The sequence below is a fragment of the Camelus bactrianus genome, chromosome 6, assembly GCF_048773025.1.
Source record: "Camelus bactrianus isolate YW-2024 breed Bactrian camel chromosome 6, ASM4877302v1, whole genome shotgun sequence".
NCBI classification, from domain to species: domain Eukaryota; kingdom Metazoa; phylum Chordata; class Mammalia; order Artiodactyla; family Camelidae; genus Camelus; species Camelus bactrianus.
The window spans coordinates 24,989,743-25,008,685 of record NC_133544.1 but is presented as its reverse complement, the minus strand read 5'-3'; the positions used below and the strand labels follow the sequence as shown (position 1 = coordinate 25,008,685).

Below are 18,943 nucleotides of genomic sequence, written 5' to 3'. Positions count from 1 at the left end.
GCAGACGTGGATCTGAGATACAGAGTTGCTGAGAAGCTGGGAAGAATTTGCTCAGGTAGACAGAGTTGGGGGTCTGGGGGTGGAGGCTCTGAGTGGCACCAACCAGGGACCATTAGAGATTATGTTGGGGGAGTTAAAAGCAATGATTAAGTCTGAGAACACTGACTCCTTCATCTCAGCCCCTGCTGAGAATCAATCCCAGTAATCATCACTCCCATCACCACTTTTGCTTTCTGAGGCTCAGCTCACTCCTAAGGACCCACCAGCCTTCCTCACACACCTACTCTACCAACTTCCTGCTTCCTACTACCTACCTTTGAGAACTTTGCTCTTTGTGACTTTGAAATTTGGTTATCTTTGCCAAGATTATATCAACTCTGACCCCGGGGGTTCCCTAGGCCAGACAGTGGACAAGTATTTCTGTGCATGGTTCCCAGGTCCCTCTTGTTAAAAACAGACACAGCCTTGATTTCAAAAAGCTCAGTTTCTCCTGGAGTCAAGGTAAACACAGAAAACAATGGAAATACGTAAAGAAACTAGAGAATAATTTCCTTATAGGCAACGGCAGGAAGTTGTGTTCTCTTCGCTCTTTCTGCTTTCATCTCTCTCTTGCTACCCTCCCCATTGTTCCCCCCACAATTCTGTCCTGGAGTAGTTTGGATACAATACCCCCTGGACCCTCTTTATTTAGCTCCTCTCCAGAGATACATAGACATGGCCCCAGCTCTCTCCAGGGGAGTGGGTAGGCAGAACAATCTTGATAATAAAATCCAGTGAATAATTTACAGACCAGACTAAGAGTGAGTGGTTTGCTCCGGATTCAGTTCAACATTTCACACACAACTACAGTTGTGTTAGGTCTTGGAGGGAGTGGTGAGCGGTACAAAAATGAACAAGAAAAATCCTGCCTCGAAAGAGCAGATTCTTCATGTATTTATAACATTTTTTGATTTATAAAACTTCAATCACACAGAATCCTTTGGAATACAGTACTTTGAGGTATTAATGCTTTTCAGACTCTTTCACTGAACTACCGCTAAAGTCATAGCATTAAAGTCTTTAAAATCTCATGAGTTTTTATAAGCATATGAAATTTACATTCTACTCCATATCAGTATTGGCTTTAATATAAAATGATCCTCCTCTCCCGCAATCCCACACTCCTTAAAGTCTAATTGTAACTCAAGCAGTAGGAAAATGGGACAGTTACTCTGTCTTTTGTCCCCCAGTACATTATCTCACACCCAGGGGACCCAAGTACCCCTTGAGAATCAGGGTAATAGCTCAATACCTACTTACTGATGCTTCCTCCTTCCTAGCCCACCTCCTAGGTCTGACCTTGTCAGGGGGCTCCAGTCTCTCCATTTTTCTTACCTTGGCCCTCCACACCTACAAGCCAGGAGCCTGCGAGTTCTGGGACATCCCGCCCCTGGTTTACCTTCTTTATATGCCTCTCTTAGGGGAGGCTCCCTGTTCAGTTCTGGTCTTTGTTTTTATGTTTGGTATTGTTTTTGGTTTTGGACATACAGCCATTTAGGCCCAAAGCAAACAGTGGCAAAAAAAAAAAAAAAAAAAAAAAAAGAGGTCATTCATCATTCCATTAATTAATTCTTTCAAAATTATTTATTGGCCACCTGCTCCTCTGACGAAGAGCTGTGCTAGACACTGCAAATGGAGCGGTGAACAAAACGGTAATGTTTTCTACCCAGATGATGGCTGCAAGTTATTGGGAGAGATGACATTAATCAAATAATCCTACCAGCATGTAATTTGGAATTGTGTTGTGAAGGGAGAAGATAGGGGCTAGGAGAAGGTTGAGCAAAGTACATACTTGATCTTATCTAGGGGAGGTGAAGTCAGGGAAGGCTTCCTTAGGAAGAGACATTACAGCAGAAATGCGGAGGATAAAGAGGAATTAACACAATGAAAGTTAACAAGTGACGGGGAGCATCCCAGGCAGTGGGAACAGCATGTGTACGAGTCCCGTGGCTGGGGGAAGGGAGCACCGCCAGCTTGAGGAACTGAGAGGAGACCAGTAAGGCTGGAGCATAAACAGAGAAAGGAGAAGTGGATCCAATGGGGCCAGAATTCTACAATCCAAATAGATAATTTTAGCTGGAGACAGACCTACACACACTGGGTGCACAGTCAAGATATAACCAATATGCTTACTTCATTCCAGCATAAATAGAGTAGGAGGAACTTGAAGTAAAAACAAATTAACCAAGACCAGAGGTTCAGGAAAAGGTAAATTCCCTACAATAAATATTCCAAAGCCTCAGAAGACAAAGGGCAGGGATATTTTTGTTTAATGAATTAATGAAGGATAAATGAGGGTGAATACAGATCGAATACTGTAGTAGACATCTCTGTTTCCAGCCATGCTCCCAGCAGAAGCCTGACTTGGCTCTGCCTCTTCCAGGCCTGTCACCACACTGCTCTTCCCTCTGGATGCTATGGTGTCCTGTACCTGTGACTGTCACAGCATTGTCCCTCTATATCACCGTGATGGTTTGCCACTTGGCTCTCCCACTGGAGTCTGAGCTCCTTGAAGGCAGGGATGTTGCCCTACTCATTTTTTCATCCCCAGGGATGAGCAGAGTGTCTGGCACATAATAGATGCTCAGTAAGTGTGGGCTGAAGGAACGTACAGTGTCCTGCTCATATAAATACTGCGATAGAATCAGGATGACAGAAGTGAGCAGGTGCCTAAGCCACCTGTACCCTCAGGACTAACAGCAAACATTTCAGGAGAGCCAGCTGTATTAGACATCTGTTTTGTGGTGAAATCTTAAACGTGTTCCTCAAGTGATCACATTCAGGATGTGGTTTTTCTTCTGGTTTTTTCTGTGGGTATGTGCAGCTCCTCAAGTCAACAGGAACTAAGCAAGAAAATCCACAAGATGAACTGCCAATTCTCTCCACTAGCCTAGGACATTAATATTCTGAGTATGAGTAGCCTTCATATTCCCAAGCTACATGTGCACACCCATTGTTTCCTTTTGTCCATACAATGCCTCTGTGAAGTATTTGTAAAGAGGTTGAATGATTCGTCCAAGGTCCTACAGCAAATTGGTCCAGCCTAGAAGCTTTTCTCCTCCATTCGTTCCACTGCCTTACTCCCTACCCCAGCGCTTTGCTTTACCCACCTTGAAAGGAGATGGTTCTCAGCAGCCAGTCTAGGAGATGCTCTGGATAGCTCTGTGGGCCTTCCTCCTGCCAAGCAGAGCACTTGCGAGCTCTGGAGGAAAGCCAAGGGGCTGCAGAGATTCAGCATACCAGAGCCGGGAGAGAGTTGGATAAGCCTGATCCACTTTCTCTTGCTCTCCCAGAGGCAACCTGACGCAACATGCAGCTACAGAGCCAGCATCACGACCCAGACGGGAGCAGTCAAGAGCAGCCGGGAGGCTTCTTGCTGAACAGAACTGAAGACAGACAGCTGCCAGAAGGGGAGGGGGAGCCATCTCCTCCTGAGCCCAGGGCCAGGGAGCCTGCAGGCTGGAGACAAGCTAGTGTTATCAATGAGCCCACTGATGACAGCCAGCTTCCACAGGATGGGAGCCCTGCTCTAAAGAGCTACCCACTCAGTATGGGACACTACCACGCCCTTCTTCAGGAGATTGAAACCAAATCAACTATTACTCTTCTTACCTCTTTGGAGACCAACACTATTGTATGGTTAAATGATCAGAATCAAAAACTGAAAAATCGTGACTTTTTTTTCCACATTAAAAAAAAACTTGCTGAATAATTGCTGAGTGCTGAGTTTTAGGCATTTACTTAAAGAGGAAAAGGCAGTCTCGATTCTCAAGATGTTTACAGTCTAGTAGCAAGGTAGGCTGACACAAAAAATTACACATGGAAAAGAATGTGGTTAAGTGTCATAAAGAGAGGATTAGAATCTGCCTTAATGAAGCCAAGCCACAGGGAGGCCGTCAGGGAGGCCACTGGTCTTGAATGCCACCTGGAATTTAATCTGGAAGACAAATCCATGGCAAATGCCTATGATTGAGCAGTTTCCATGGATGCAACTTCTTTTCTTGGCTAGGAGGATAATAATAATCTGGTACCTATTAGAGTCAGTGCTGCACTGAGCGTTTTGCATACCCCACCACAGGTCATCATTAGAACCACCTCGAGGTGGGTACACTTAGCCTCCTATTTTACATCTTTCATAACTCATCCAAAGTCAATCAGCTAGAAAGAATTGGAAGTGGCATAGAAACTCAACATGTATTTAAAAATTTAAACATTACAGAAATCTGGCAACAACTGTGTTCCAGAAGTGATAACCTCCCCACAGATCCTGGTGAAATGCTCAGAGGTCCTGTGGAACAGTTCAGACTATGGTGGCATCTCTCTCTGGTGTCAGGCTCCTAGACTCTAAATCTCCCCAGGAGACCAGCAACTCCATGCAGGAGAAGGAAAGATAAGGGGAGAAAATGAAGACCATACATTTCAGAATTCTGCAGAATCAGGTGAAAATCCTCTGGGCCAAACCTATCTGAGATGATCTCTAAATTAAATGTCTTGGCCTTAGTCTCTGTCCTAAGCTCTCTGGACTCTGGACTCTGGGAATTGGCCTTGCTCTCGTAGGTATGACTAGTCTGAATCTGTTTGCCCATGGTGGTCAAATTTCCCTTCAGTCCTCAATGAATCACCAGCTGTTAGTTCTGACAGAGACGTTAGAGATGATCTAGCCCAATGTCTTCCATTTTTATATCACACATTGACAGTAATTAATGGCAGAGCCCGTAGGATGTTTCTTCTTTGTTTCAGTAAACAGTCATCTTACCACTCAACACTGATGTAAGTTATTCCCCTTGATTGCAAAACCCAGAAAAGGGTCTTGTAACTGTTGTACGCATCCACTGAGAACCTCTGTGAAACCCCATCTGTAATATTTTGCTCCATCTGCGGTACCCCTTTTCTGTGGTAGAGCCCTTTCTCTGATGATGAGAGTAGAGACTGCTGTTGCCAGCCTGCCCTTCTGTTTCCTCACTGGAACCCCCAGCATCTCTGCCATGTTCAAGGCCCGCAGCCATCCATTCTGTCTGCCAGATGCCTTATCGGCTTGACCCACTGGCAGGCAAAGCTAAGCTCATCCTTTCACCTGCTGGCTGCTTATCTGGGACACATGATGTGTGGAGAACAGCCTGCCAGGCAATGAGGAGCTGAGACGGTTCCTCTCCAAGACCCAGCAGATGAGGGGCGCAGCACTGACAAGCTAGGTCTGCCCCGGGACCTCATGCCTTTACTCTCCATTTGGGACAGCAAACATCTGTGCTCTCTGGCACCATGGGGCGAGGAGCAGAGAACAGGGTGGAAGGCCTGCAGCCAGTGGAAGACACCACGGCTCTTCTTTCCCCCATTGTAAAGGGCAGCCATGCCTGCTCACCACTTTGCTCATCTTCTCCTAGGACCCTCAAGCCACCTATGCAGCCCAGCTCCTGTGCCCCACCCTCCACCCTCCACACCACTCCTTTTTAGGAACCCAACCCCCAGTTTGGAGAGCATGGTAGGTTCCCATAGCGATAGGCCTTTTAGCTGTTTCCATGGCAACCAACACCCAGACCATTTAGTTGCTAGTCAACTGACAGCTGTAGGTGAATAGGATTCAGTTTAGAATCTGACAGGTAGGCCGGGGGATTCTCTTCTTGGAAGAAAACACAACCATCCAAAATGACTCAGCTCTTCTAAAGACTTTCTTAGGCAACTACTGTGGAAATCCAGCGCCACTTTTTACCTCAGGTCACGTAACACTGCCTCTCCAATTCCCAACACACACACACACACACACACACACACACACACACACACATACCTCTCAGCAGAATGTCTCAGGCCTTTAAATTCTCCAAGCTCTATTTCCTGTTCTGTCTCCTTCCCAGAGAGCCCTCGGGAAAAACACTTGTTAAAGGTAACTATAACCTGGGTGACATTTTTCACACATAACCCTTTCCTCCGTGTCAGTGCTCTTCCTCTGTACCATGACCCTGTCCTTATACCAACTCAGTCATTTAAGCAATGTTTGCTTTTTGGATTGTCTGATGTGAATGGCTAATTCCAGATCACCTTTCCGTAGCCTGGACATCACCTATGTCAAGCCACCCTTCATACGTCTGTGGGTGTTCTCAGGGAACAGACTGTTTTATCAACCTTCATGAAGTATAATTAGGATCAATCATCTGTTTCTTTTAAAAAGTCAACTAAACTTTCAAAACCAAGCATAGGGGATTAGAAATTACTCCATGCTTATTGCTTTTCACTAGCCTGGCGATTTGACTGAATGCCAGGGCTCCCACCTAATACTCTCCCAGACTGGGGATACCAGGTGTTGGGTTTCCTTTATTCTGTAAGCAGGGGGTCCCCTTGTGTTTTTTTAACCACTGGAGTCTGGGGTTTCTCTACCCTGCAATTCATGTGAGAAGGGAGCTGTTGTCAGTCTCTGTGGCTTGCTCAGTGGACTAGAAAAATGTAAGACCGTCACTGCCAAGAGCATGACCTTTTTGAGAGGGGCGCCTGTGAACCATGTGTATCAAAGACGACCTTTCAGACTAATCCCTTCATGGGAGCGCTACCTAGCTCACTGCTGCAGGCTCCATGTAGCCTCACAATGGCTGGTAAACAGTCATAAGCTGTCGTGTGACCCTTCTGCTCTGACTGAAGGGTAATGCTAGTGAAACTGCTTTTCTTCTGTCTTCTTTCAACATATGAGGACAGAAGTGCAAGATGCAGGGCAGGTAGCCGTTAGCCTCAAAGGAGCTCAATGTCATGAGAGTCTTCTGGGAATTGGGAGAGAGTGGACACAAATGAGAACTGAGATTTTTCCCGGCACATGAAAAAGTGGCCATGCACAGAGGATTGCCTCATTTTTCTGAAGTGACATACCGTCATATATTGAGTTGAACCTTCTGATTTCCTGCTATACTTAGATGAGGAACAATGTCTGTCTCCTAGAATAACAGCTAACATTGTGTACTAGGTGCCAGGGGTCATTCTAAATGTTTTACAGGCATCATCTCATTTAATCCTCACAGCCCTACTGCTATTATCCCCATTTAACAGATAAGGAGACTGAAGCAGAGAAGTTAAGGGGTTTAAAGACCACACTGCCAGTCTTACTGATTGGTGAAGCCAGGATTCAATTACCAGCAGTCTGAAGCCAGAAACCAGAGCAGATAACCACCTTTGGAATTCACACAAGTCTGATATACCTAGTGTGGGCTGTTCCTCTAGACATAATGTGATAGAATACACAAAACATCTTAGCTACAGTAGCGGCTGAATGGCTCCAGGAATTAACTGGGAAATCTTGGCTGTTGATAAATTCATTCCCAATCTATGGCTGTCCCCTGGTGGTTTTCCTGGGAATCTCACAAGCCAAAAAGTTCTAGTGAAATTAGTGGGATGAAAAGAACTGGACCAAAGGACTTATTTGGTGCAGAAGCACCCCAGCTAAAAGAGATGACCTTCCAAGGTCCATGTTGCCCAACTCCTTTGTGAATAGGGTTATAATTTCTATGAGAGCTAAAAGCTGATTGGTAGTACATCGATTCAAAACAGACAGCAAAGTATATGCCCCGTGATTACACTTGTACTTCAAGAGTAGGACACTCCAAGATTGAAATAATTTAGACCTTACTTGCTGCAACTTCACATTTCATCTTTGAGCTTCTAGGCTTTCTTCATGGCAGAAGGTTCCCAAAGATTACTATGCTTATGCCAACTTGTAACTGAGCTCCCACCCCCACCCCAAATTCAGTTCCCTCCACTTTGCAGATGTTGTTACTCAACTAGGTGATATCTGCTTTCACTGCTTCTTTCAAGCACACTCGGGGGTATAAGACTGTGCAAAAAAAGCAAACAAGAAAGGCATTTCCTATAAGACAGAGAGGTGAGGCCTAACTGGGCACAAGGGAGAAAGGCCAATTCCTGAAAGTCATGTCTTTACTGTGATCTGGGACCAGAGGACTGGGTGTTAACCTTCCTCGGATCTGGGGGAAGATACTCTGTGTGAAAGAAGCAGGTGTCCACAGCCCAAATGCAGAAGAAAAGATTGCCAAGTTTTTATTTATTCAAAGGGGTATTTCTGGGTGCATAAAGAGGCCACAAGTTAATGTTGTTAAAAAAAAAGTCAAACACCTGCTAATCAAGTGCTGCATTTAATGAAAACCACCTAAGATAGAAAAGGAGACATGAGATACCCGCAGAGAACCAGCCATCTGGAGTTGAATTTCTGTTGTAGAACGCCTCCCCTCCAATGCAACGCAGAACACCACTGCAGAGAGGTCACTGCCGTTGAAGCAGCGGAGCTGGACGTGCTTTCAAAGGTCAGGAGGCTTGCTAGCTGGACTCACTGAACTCAATGAGACATGTGGAGATGAGGAACTTGCAGATATAATATCCCAACTAGACGGAGGTGGTTTGGAACCCGTCCTCTGCTGCAAGGGTGGTAACCCCAGGGCAAGTTATCTAATATCCTCAAGCAGACTCATTTGAATCCTGTCTGGTTGGACCCTCCTTATTCCAACAGCAAACAAACAAACAAACAAAAAACCAAAAATAAAACCAAAAACTCAACAAAACCTGAAGACAATGAAATCAATTCCTATAGTCTCACTCTCTCTTCTTTCCTTCAACCGTTTTACAAAGGCTAGTACAAGGGCAACGGTTCTGAGCTCTCAGGAAATAGGGTCATAGATGCTTTTGGAGGCTGAGAGGCATGAAACAGCCATCTAGAAATTCCTTTCATCTTATGGCACTGATTTAGTTTAGACTTGATTTCTCCTCCCCTCCCTCCACCTGTGCTCTCTCACCCCCAGATGGACATATTGGCATCAGACAGCTCTAGCTTTCAATCTGTACTGGGATTTGCCAGCAGAAGAGACGTTGGTCTTTGTCATCCTGAAGTTCCCACTGCACCACCAGTTTTATCTAGAGAAAGAGAAAACGAATTGGGAAAAATGAAGCTAGGACCTTGCCTCAATCCAGAATTGGTTTAATTATGAATCCTACATGTAAATTGTAACAAACTGCCTAATTCCTCATACTTTTCTTCTTAAATCACACCATCACGAAGGCTGCTTGGGACGTGGGCACAGCCTGTGGACTTAAGCTCAGAAGGGCAAACCTATGATTTGGTGTTAGCAGTACCATGTCCTAGCCTAGTTAGCTTATCAAGTAACAGCTTCTAAAGTGCTCTTTTCCCTCTTAGATCAGTGGTACATAAATGAAGCCTTACATGAAAAATAATTTTACATTTAAACAATTTCACATGTATTTTGGCAGTTTGTTCCAGCTTTTTCCAACTGTAACTATGAAGAGCAGATAGTAAAAAGTTAGATTCTTAGGTCCCAGGAAACCTACTTGTTAGCTAGAAAAGGAAATGTCAAAGCACAAAGGATGTCCAAAGAAGTTTAGGGTTGTATGAATAATTTCAGGGACAATGACCCTTTGTGGCAATATAGTTTTGATTAATGCCCTTGAACTGTTTTTTTGATAATATAACTCCTTAGAGAGCTCTGCCTTGACTTGCGGCACTCATACTATGACCTTTCTCTTCTGATTCTTTTTTTTTTTTTTAACATTGATTTATTTATTGGTTTATTTATTTATTTACTACTAATGGAGGTACTGGGGATTGAACCCAGGACCTTATTCATGCTAGGCAGGCACTCAACCACTGAGCTGTACATTTCCCCTCTGACTCTTAATAGTAAAGCACTTTGCCAGTCTTTTCTTATGTGGACATTAGCCTACTTGCTATTAGTTACAACCTTTCTTTCATACTCACGATGTTTCTTTGCAATGCAACATTTGAGTGACTGTGATACCCAGCTTCTCAAAACTTGTTTGGTGAGTTTTTCAAGACTAGTACATGTTAACTACTGTTTCACTTACTCTTGCACAAATTAACATAGTTTAAGTTGGTTTTCAGATGAAATGTAATTCACTTAACAATAACTACCATATATTAAGTGCCTAGTCTATATCAGGCCCTAACTAGAGACTCTGTATAAGTCACTAAGGCTCAGAAACACCTGTGATTATATGAATGTTCTTCAGGTTAATCTATAAATCTGCTTGTGACCTTTAGGGTCTCTGATAAGCCCTAAGAACAGACTCCCTATATTAGAGTCTCTTTAGAATGTTATTTAATTTCTTGCTGTTTTTAGGAACTAAATGGCCAGATTGCTCCTGGGTTCTACTTGACCTCCTTTTAAGAAATGCAGCTCTTTTTCTTGGTGGAAAAAAGTAATCCCCTTACTTCCTCCATTCTTACCAAGATTCCTATCTTTCACACAGGCCCATTGCTGCAGGCGCTATCTCACACGTGTTTGGCAGAAAAAGCAGCTGGTGGAGGAGAAAGGAGAGGGAAAAGCCACCTCTCTGCTATGAACTGAACAAATGACTGCTCTTTTGTTAAGAGATTAACGGAGAAACCAGGTTTTTCTGATGAAAATGCTATGACAACTTGAAATCCTGAACCGTTTGATATACCTGGCTGAAATCCTATAATACTGCACAGGTCTGGGAGTCACAAGCCCTGGCTCTAAATCTAGGCTGTAATATTTCTCAGCAGAGTGGACTCTGTTCATATTACACAGCATCGGAGGCTGAAATCTCTTGACCTGTAAAACGGGAATAATACCTCTATAGAGGGTGGTCCTGAGAATCCAGTGAAATACTGTATATAAAAGAGGCACCCTGAGGCCCAGGCTAACCATTAGGCCGTAGACAATGGACAAAGGGACAGAATGAAAACACTGCTCCATCTCAGGATTCCTACACTCAGACTTATCTCCTTTCCCACAGGCGTCTGCCTCTTCCTCATACTCCTACTCCATTTTCTCCCTGCCCTCTCTTCTCTGATTTCTAACTCAGTCACAAGGCCTTTGGCATCCTCAACCACAAGGTCACTTACAGAGGGGTATTCATTCTTCACCGGCAGTTTATTCAGGTAGCTATAGGTCTTGTCTTTTTGGATGGGGCAGTTGATCCCACTCTTACAACCATCGGGCTCGGGAATGGGAAAGGGAATTGAGACGCCCAGCACAATGCCATGCACCACGGCTTTGCTACTTTGCGACTGAGTACCTAAAAGGAAGAAAAGAGAATCAGACAGTGAAGGAAATACCGATTTCCAAACTCGAAGTCAAAAATCCAGCTATAGTCTCAAGCAACGGCATTGCTGTGATGGCAAATCAAAGGCTGTACCTCTTAACTCCTCAGGTCTGTTTCCCTCTGTAGTTATGCTTAGTGCCTCTGTCGATGCTACAGAGCGAGTATTCACTCTGAAACTTGAAAAACTACTGAGGCATAAAAAAAAAAAGCAATCGGTGGGGGCTGTTTTCCGTACTCTTAACCCTGCCTTGCTCTTCACTGTCTTTCATAGTTTCTCAGGAGAATCAGAGCTACCTGGATAAATAATCTTATCCAATAAGCAAATTGATTTTTGGCAGTCAACTTTCTGTTTACTCTTTACATCAGCTTCTGTCAAAGTGTATTGTGTATCTTAAAGAGTGTGAGGAGACTGGTCCCTGAATTCACAAATACCCCACCCAGAGGATTCCATTAGAAATTAAGAATAAAATGGAAGACAATATGGAGAGAGGGAACAGAAGTCTCTGGAGCAGTGCTATGGGCTGTAACAGGAATGAAGGAGTAACTCATTAGAAATGGGGTAAATTAGGAAGAGGTACATTTCTCGCTAACCTCTACCTACCAGACTACAAGATGGGTACGAGGAATAAATATATTAAAATTGGGGCAATTGGAGTTATGAGTTATTTGATTATTCTGGAGATCCAGGGAATTGGCTCTGTTTCTTTCCGTCTGGGTTGGGGATTACTTTGTTTAGAAGGTACTTTTTTGGTTTGGAACAATAAGAAGGGACAGAGTATCACCCAGGAGAGAAAGCAACTCTAGTACATTGAGCTGTTGTTAGGCTTAAGAACAAGAGATGATAGGAATTTTGAGATTTCTTATCAGTCTGTGTAGTCTAGTTCCATAGGATAGAAAATGAGGGAAAGATTCAAGGTAGATACCCATTCTAGAAATAGAGATTTCACATTTGTCTAGATTTCTGGGAATCTGAAGGAGATGACTGTGGTACCAGGAGGCAACAAGTTCCAATGCTATTTCTTCAAGCTGAGGAATAATGCTTAGACTTCTTGATTGTTTCCTGGGTCCCCAGTGAGTTCCTTAAACCTTACAGAGGCTGAATATTAATTGTTCCTCTATTTTCAGGCAGAAAATATTTAATAGCTGGAAGATGTATTGAAGTAATATTTTGGAGGAGTTCCAAAGTCTACAGAATTGGAGTCTGCACTACACTCTGCAGTCTGTAGCTAAACAGAGTTGAAACATTCCCAAAAAATCTGCTGTGCAAATTGGACTAAAACAGGACAGAGAGAAGCCAAGCTGTCTTCTCCAACCTGTGAACCCATGGAAATCCCCCGTTTGCTTGAAGGGAGTCTGGCAACTCGAGTCTGTGTCCTTAGGGCAACAGGCATATGGGAACCCAGTATGAGAAGGTAAGGGCATAGTGAATCCAAGATTTGCCCAGTGGGAAGGGAGGTCCCAGAATTCCTGACTGCAATTCCCCTCCCTCACATTCCCATGCTCATCCCAACAGCTGAGACTGATGTGATGTTTTAAGATGAATTTGAAGGTAAGAGCCACTTTTACTTACTACTGGCGAAGGTGACATTGACACCGTAAGATTGTCCTTTGTGCAGTTTGCAGGGCTGGGTGGGGCATGGGTTGACATTCACTTCCTTTATAACTCCGACCACAGAACCTACAAAAGAAGAAAAATGAATTGGAACAGGAGGGAAAACAAATCACCAAGGCTGTCCCGTACCTAATGGGAAGGAGCTCCGCACCCTCAGTGAGGGTGAGCTCGTTCTCCTCTGGCCATCAGGGGTCTCCGGGAAACTGTTCATATTTGCTGGGCGAAGTAGAATTAAAGAAATTAATGAGTATATATAGCCAGCTCCCCTGCTCTATATCCTGGGAGAGCTATATCAGGGAAAAACCATTCCACCCCTCCTTCTACCCCAACACAGGATTTTAAAGCAGCACACACATAGCATGAGCAATGGCTCAAGTCACAAGGTTGCCGTTTCTTTTTGGAATCTTGAGACTGGCTGCTCCCAACCTGCCCCTCCCCATCATCTTTCAGTCCTGTCCTGGGATCTCTCCAAATCAGAGGTCTCCGAGCTTCATATACCCTTACTGATGAGAACAATTTTAAGCACACATCAGTAATGCATATTAACACTCTACTCTGGAACCTGTGTTCTTCAAAATAAGTTTGGGGCAAAGTGTGTGTCCTTTTTTTTTTCCCCTCCAGTGTAAACAAGGAAAAAAGTACTGTTTGTTCACAATAAATGCTGACCAAAAAAGCTTAAGTACAAATCTTTAAAAATCCCCTTACTTCATTCAGGTCCCTGAAACCAAACAGTTGAATAGGAGAGGATGCAAGTAAACTGCCTGTTAACCCTGCCTGTAACAGGGTGAGCTTAAGCTTAACTTACCACTTACCTATCATTGCTGAGAGCTAGACTCCCATTTGAAATCTCACTGGCTCCATCACTTACTGTGGAACCTCAGGGCAAGATACTTAACTTCTCTAGACATAATAACAGTACCCTCACAGGGTAGGTGAGCTAATACACATATACAGCTCTTAGGTAAGTGCTTGGAATATAGTAATGCTATCTGAGTGTTTACTAATACTATTATCATACTGGGATTCAGTCCATGAATTCAATCTAGAGTAGCTGTTCCTGGTTAGCAAGTTCCCCTTTAACACAAAAGGTGAGACTCTCACCTCAAATATACCTTCTGGGTAGAAATGATGGATCTAGACAATAGAAAGGACTCTTTGTCTCAAAGTAGAATGTATGAGGTCAGAAATGAAATAGCAGGTTGAGAACTCATTATCGGCCTGTTCTTGGGTGGAACAGTTTCACCATATCGACCAACACTGCTCCAGAAAGGTCTCTAAATAATACTTTGCAGCCCCCTATCCTCAGCTTGCTTCTCCATCATGGCAAAGTTCTCAAACAATACACAAGGTTCTCTTCTCTAAGCACTCTCTTTCACTGTGTCCTATCTTCTATGTCACGGCTAGGCGGAAGAATACCTGGAACTTTAATCAACAAATTACTGAAAATCAGTGCTTATGCTAAAGCTTTCAACTTCCAGTTTCTACCTACTTCTTTCAAGGCTGGGTCATATGATCTGGTAGGAACTGAGTAAAGGGCAGTACTTGTAGCTCCTTCATCCAGTTTTTTTGCTGACAAGAGGGTCTTGGATTCCAGTGTCAATAGAACAAACTTCTCAGTCCTAACCTGCAAAAATTGCAAAACTAGTTTGCTTGGCCCCATTTCTCACTTGAGGAAATACTACTCCAAGGGAAACGGGGCATAGAGTGGAACTCAAAAAACCTTTTGATGTGGGTGAGCACTGAGATTTTTTACACTGTTATTTCCCAATTCAAAAGTAAATTGGAAAAAAAAAAGTAAATTGAAAGTCTGTAACTGAAACCCTCCTACCCTTAAGAAGTTTTTGCCATAGGTGTACACTTGCTTCTTTTTTTTTTTTTTTCCTTCCAAATGAGCAGAACAATGTCAGGATTTAGTTTCCTTATTTTTTTTTTCTTTTAAATGTTACAGTTAAAACCTAAAGTGACTCACAAACACCCACTAGTTTCCTACTGCTTACTACCTGTAAGAACGTGGGCAAGTTACTTTTTATGTGCCTGTCTCCTCATCTATAGAACAAATCATGAGAGTTGAATGAGTTAATAAAGTTAGTGCAGTCTCTTCATCCAAATGTCAGCCATTAACTTTAATGGAGATGATAATAGCATCTTTCAAGTGCCAGTCTCTAGCTCAGTGGAACAGCATTTGTTAAGTATTAATATACCAGCAGTCTTTATTCCCTGATCAATCCTCTCCTGTAGCCCCCAAGTTTGCTTTTGTCTCAACATGAATTTTGATGACATAGTTTAAGAGTATTTACTCTCTCATTTACTTTTCCAACAAATATTAATTGAGCAGTTACTATTACCTGGGTACTGGATATAAAGAAGCAAATTTATTCTGGTCATCATGTCTGCTTTGTGACTGGGTAAGTTGCCTAACATCTCTGGAATTCAAGATTGACTCTAAGATCTTCAAGTTTCCTTCCAGCTCACAAATTTTATAAAATCAGTTTCATGCCTTTTTAGTTTACCATTACACCTCTCCACTTCAGAAAAGTCCTGCTCAAACAATTAATTCCACAGGCTTCACTGAAGGAACTCACAATTTCTATCCGCTGTTGTATTTCTCAACAAAGATTCCAACCACATTGGTAAGAGAGGGTCATGTGTCACAAGTTGTGACCAGAAACATGAATTTTATAAATAGGAGGAAAAAACTGGTAAGAGTCACAAAATTCCACAGCTCAAAGGAAGCCCTAAAGGAACAAATAATCATGAAAAGGAGAATTGACTTTTTACTTGTCAGCAAAAAGGAAATTGAAAAGCAACGGAGTGGGGTTAGGAGAGGTCATCCAAGATACAAGGCATAAATAAAAAGTTTTGAGCCGCATCCCTTACCCCTCAGGCCGCACATGAACCTTCGGTAGTTTGCCCTATAAACTTTAGGAAACTTCAGCAAAGGGCCCACCTCCAAGAATGTCCTGGAGCCCCAAACACGCGTTCCAAGGAAAAAGGCGAAGTTATGAGTGGTCAGGTTTCATAGAGGTCAGTATCTTGTCCTCCACCCTAGCCCATTCCCCGATGGGTACGAGGCTGAGCTTGGCCGCCCGCGGGACCCGCCCAACCTAGCCCAGGGGTCTTAGCACTAGGTTCCCGCAGAAGGCGTGGGAACCTCGAGGTGGCCCAGGGCTCACCGCAGTCCTTGAAATGCACCGGCTCGGCCAGGGCGGAGGCGCTAAGCGCCAGGAGCAGGAACGTGGGAGCCAAGAAACGCATCGCAGCTGAGGAGGTTCCAAGCTTAAGGAAGGAAGACCAACTAACGCGGTCACAAGATAAACCTGCTAGGGCGGGCCGGGGGAGGAGCCCAGTCAGGCTACCGGTCACCAGCAACCAGGGCCGAGGCCCGCCTGCGCCCCGCCCCTGGCTTCAGGGAGCCAGACAAGGCTCGGTCCCTCCCAGACCCTCGCTATCTCCGCCCAACTGGCCCGCTGCGCGGTGGGGCATGCGGAATCCATCACCGCCCAGCGCCTCTCCTCCTTCCAGCTCTCCGCCCGGCCTTTGTGGGTGCGTCTCTGGGTCTGCATTCCTAGCCAATCAAACCTCTTCCTCCCGCACCACCCAATAGTGCGCTAGGAGGCGGGGTCTCCGAGGATCCCGCCTCCCGAGGCCCAGGAGAGAAGGGGATTGGAGCAATGCGAGGGGCGGGGTTTGTGGAGGAAAATGGCTGCCGCTTGGGGCTTGTCCCTAACCGCTGCGGCTCTGAGAGCGGTCACTCCCTGGCCAAGGGGCAGGTACCAAGCTTAGAAAGGCACCTGGGACGGGTGTTTGGTTCTGCGCCTGAGGACAAAGGGGAAACTAAGGCTCTCGGGGGAGGTGAAGGTTTGGAGTGAGGCTGTCCAGGTGGAGGACGTCAGGCTTGGCGTGAGGCTGTCCAGGTGGAGGTCACCAGGTGCCCTTCTGCTCCGAGGCTCACCCTCCTCCCTTGCGCAGCAGGCTCCTCGCGGCCTCCCGCGGACGTCGGGCTCTTCGGGAAGTGTCCTCCAGCCCCGAAGCTGGCGAAGGGCAGATCCACCTCACCGACAGCTGCGTCCGGGTAAGAGGTCGGACGCAGGGCGGGGGTGGCGGGTGAGGGCCAGGAGTTGCGGGAGCCTTTCCTTGGCCCAGCCTTCTTTCTCCCCTTGCTTGGCATCCTTGACCTCCCCCCGCCCCCGCCCCCTTTCTGCATTTCAGAGGCTTCTGGAAATCACCGAAGGGTCAGAATTCCTCAGGCTGGAGGTGGAGGGAGGTGGATGCTCCGGATTCCAATACAAATTTTCACTGGATACAGTTATCAACCCTGACGACAGGCAAGGAGAAGAGGGGTGGGTCCTCAGAGAATGTGCGGGAGGAATAAAAATGTATCCAGTTTAAGGTGCACTTTTATTCCAAATTTAATAGATTCGCTAAGGATGCTTAACACCACCCTTCTCACTCAGTGGGGATACAATGATTTGTTGTCTTGGTTCGAAATAACTAAGTTATAGGAAAATTGGCTTGCCTAGATCCATAGGGTAGTTGCTGGAGAGGCTGGACTAGATTCCAGGCCTAAATCTTTATAAACATTTTCTAGTATTCATTCCTTTGACACTGCCGCAAAGAAAATCAGCACCTGTTAGGGACAGGGAATCTTCCTCTGTATTGCAGAAAACAGAGGATGTACACCTTTGGGCTCAGAGGGTGTTATGTTTTTGGGGTTTATGATATTCATTAATGCCTTCCTCCTGTCTTTTCAGGGTATTTGAACAGGGTGGGGCAAGAGTGGTGGTTGACTCTGATAGCTTGGCCTTCGTAAAAGGGGCCCAGGTGGACTTCAGCCAAGAACTGATCCGAAGCTCATTTCAAGTGTTGAACAACCCTCAAGCTCAACAAGGCTGCTCCTGTGGGTCATCCTTCTCTGTCAAACTTTGATGGGATGATAGGTGACCCAGAGATTGCTACCATTTGTACCAATTTGAGGAACCTGGGATTAGAAGAATTCTAGAGGTTTCCTTCCAATCATGTCCCTCTCTCAATTTTATTTCCCTCAATCCAGGAGTCCTGTATTTTGCCACTATTTATTTTCAGAATATGAAGCTTTTACTCTTGAGTTAATTTCTCCAACCACAATTGTAAGGCCAGGCCTCTAGATGCCGTTACCTAAGACTTACTAACTGGTTGAAACCCAGTATAATCTGTAGAACCTGCAAGGTTCCAGAATTTGAAGTTACTTTTCTGGCCTTCAGAGCTGCTTGTACATATGTGTAGGGCTTCATTTTAAATAAAGTCCTTAATTACTTGTGTGGTTGGTCAGGGTCACAGATTGGGTAGCTTGAACGTTGGTTACTAGGCCAGAGAGGAGGAGAAAGCAAACGAAATGTCCTCTTCTTCTTCTTCATCTCACCCTTCCTGAACGTGCTAGTTGACCCTTACCCTTATTTTCTATGCAGCCCATTCTCTGCTTCCCATTTGTTACAGCAGATACTCTTTCCTCTCATACTCGTGAATCTGCTAGATTCACAAAATTGATAGCCCATCACCCAGAAAATTGGACCTAACCCCCACTGATACCTGAATCATTTGAAAAATAGCCTCCATACTCACAGAGACATATCAAGATTCTGTGATCATTAGAGACTGAATCTTTTTATGACTGTTGCTTCTCTTACCTTATGATATAAAATATCTCTGGTCTCATGCATAGCAGGAAGTGGTGCCTTTGTACCTGGTATAGATAATGGATACTTGGAGATTTTTTTTTTCAATTTGGACTACCAGATAAAATGCAGAATGCCCATTTAAATTTGAATTTCAGATAAACGGCCAAAAATTTTTAGTATATGTATGTCTCAGTGAATACTAAAAATTATTTATTGTTTATCTGAAATTCAAACTTGACTGGGTATCCTGTGTTTTAATTTGTTAAACTTGGTGACCTTACTTTAGAGTCACTGAAAGAAAAGATGTTTAAGCCACAAATTCTAATGAATTGTAAAGTACTTGTTTATGTATGGCACTTAAATAGGCCATAGAGCTAGAAATAGTCACAGTATGTGTGTGTGGAAGTGCTGGGGGAGCCAGAACTATTGGACAGACAACCAAAAGAAGATAAAAGCACCACCGCCACGACAGATGATTAATGATCACTAATGTTGGGGAAACCACACCCAAGTTGATTCTGGAAGAATTATTGGTTAAACCCACCTATTC

At 44.4% G+C, this 18,943-nt stretch overlaps 3 protein-coding genes across 11 annotated transcripts in view; 1 reads left to right on the top strand and 2 right to left on the bottom strand.

Moving 5' to 3' along the window:
* The window catches only part of SYNDIG1L (synapse differentiation inducing 1 like), a 54,832-nt gene extending 51,332 nt beyond the window's left edge, over nucleotides 1–3,500 (bottom strand). For 3 of the 6 annotated variants that reach the window (XM_074365247.1, XM_074365249.1, XM_074365250.1), the window contains exon 1: nucleotides 3,150–3,492. The gene's annotated coding sequence lies outside the window, so the exon portion shown is untranslated. Of the gene's footprint in view, nucleotides 1–3,149 lie in introns of all 6 variants that reach the window. The other 3 variants (XM_074365255.1, XM_074365254.1, XM_074365251.1) reach the window with 3 other exon arrangements.
* Nucleotides 3,501–8,146: 4,646 nt separating this feature from the next.
* NPC2 (NPC intracellular cholesterol transporter 2) lies at nucleotides 8,147–16,140 on the bottom strand. Its single transcript, XM_074365246.1, has 4 exons — nucleotides 15,913–16,140; nucleotides 12,698–12,805; nucleotides 10,928–11,100; nucleotides 8,147–8,937 (listed from the first exon to the last, which is right to left on the bottom strand). The coding sequence occupies exons 1-4, from the start codon at nucleotides 15,992–15,994 to the stop codon at nucleotides 8,851–8,853; spliced, it is 450 nt and encodes a 149-aa protein (XP_074221347.1). The 5' UTR covers nucleotides 15,995–16,140; the 3' UTR covers nucleotides 8,147–8,850.
* Nucleotides 16,141–16,354: 214 nt separating this feature from the next.
* Nucleotides 16,355–18,035, top strand: ISCA2 (iron-sulfur cluster assembly 2). 4 transcript variants are annotated; one of them, XM_074365244.1, is made up of 4 exons: nucleotides 16,355–16,509; nucleotides 16,709–16,811; nucleotides 16,949–17,064; nucleotides 17,491–18,035. In XM_074365244.1, the coding sequence occupies exons 1-4, from the start codon at nucleotides 16,439–16,441 to the stop codon at nucleotides 17,663–17,665; spliced, it is 465 nt and encodes a 154-aa protein (XP_074221345.1). In that variant the 5' UTR covers nucleotides 16,355–16,438; the 3' UTR covers nucleotides 17,666–18,035. The 4 variants fall into 4 exon arrangements, with proteins under 4 accessions (XP_074221345.1, XP_074221343.1, XP_074221344.1 ...); XM_074365242.1 differs by having other exon boundaries at nucleotides 16,949–17,079; XM_074365243.1 differs by having other exon boundaries at nucleotides 16,357–16,509; nucleotides 16,712–16,811; nucleotides 16,949–17,079.
* Nucleotides 18,036–18,943: the final 908 nt, after the last annotated feature.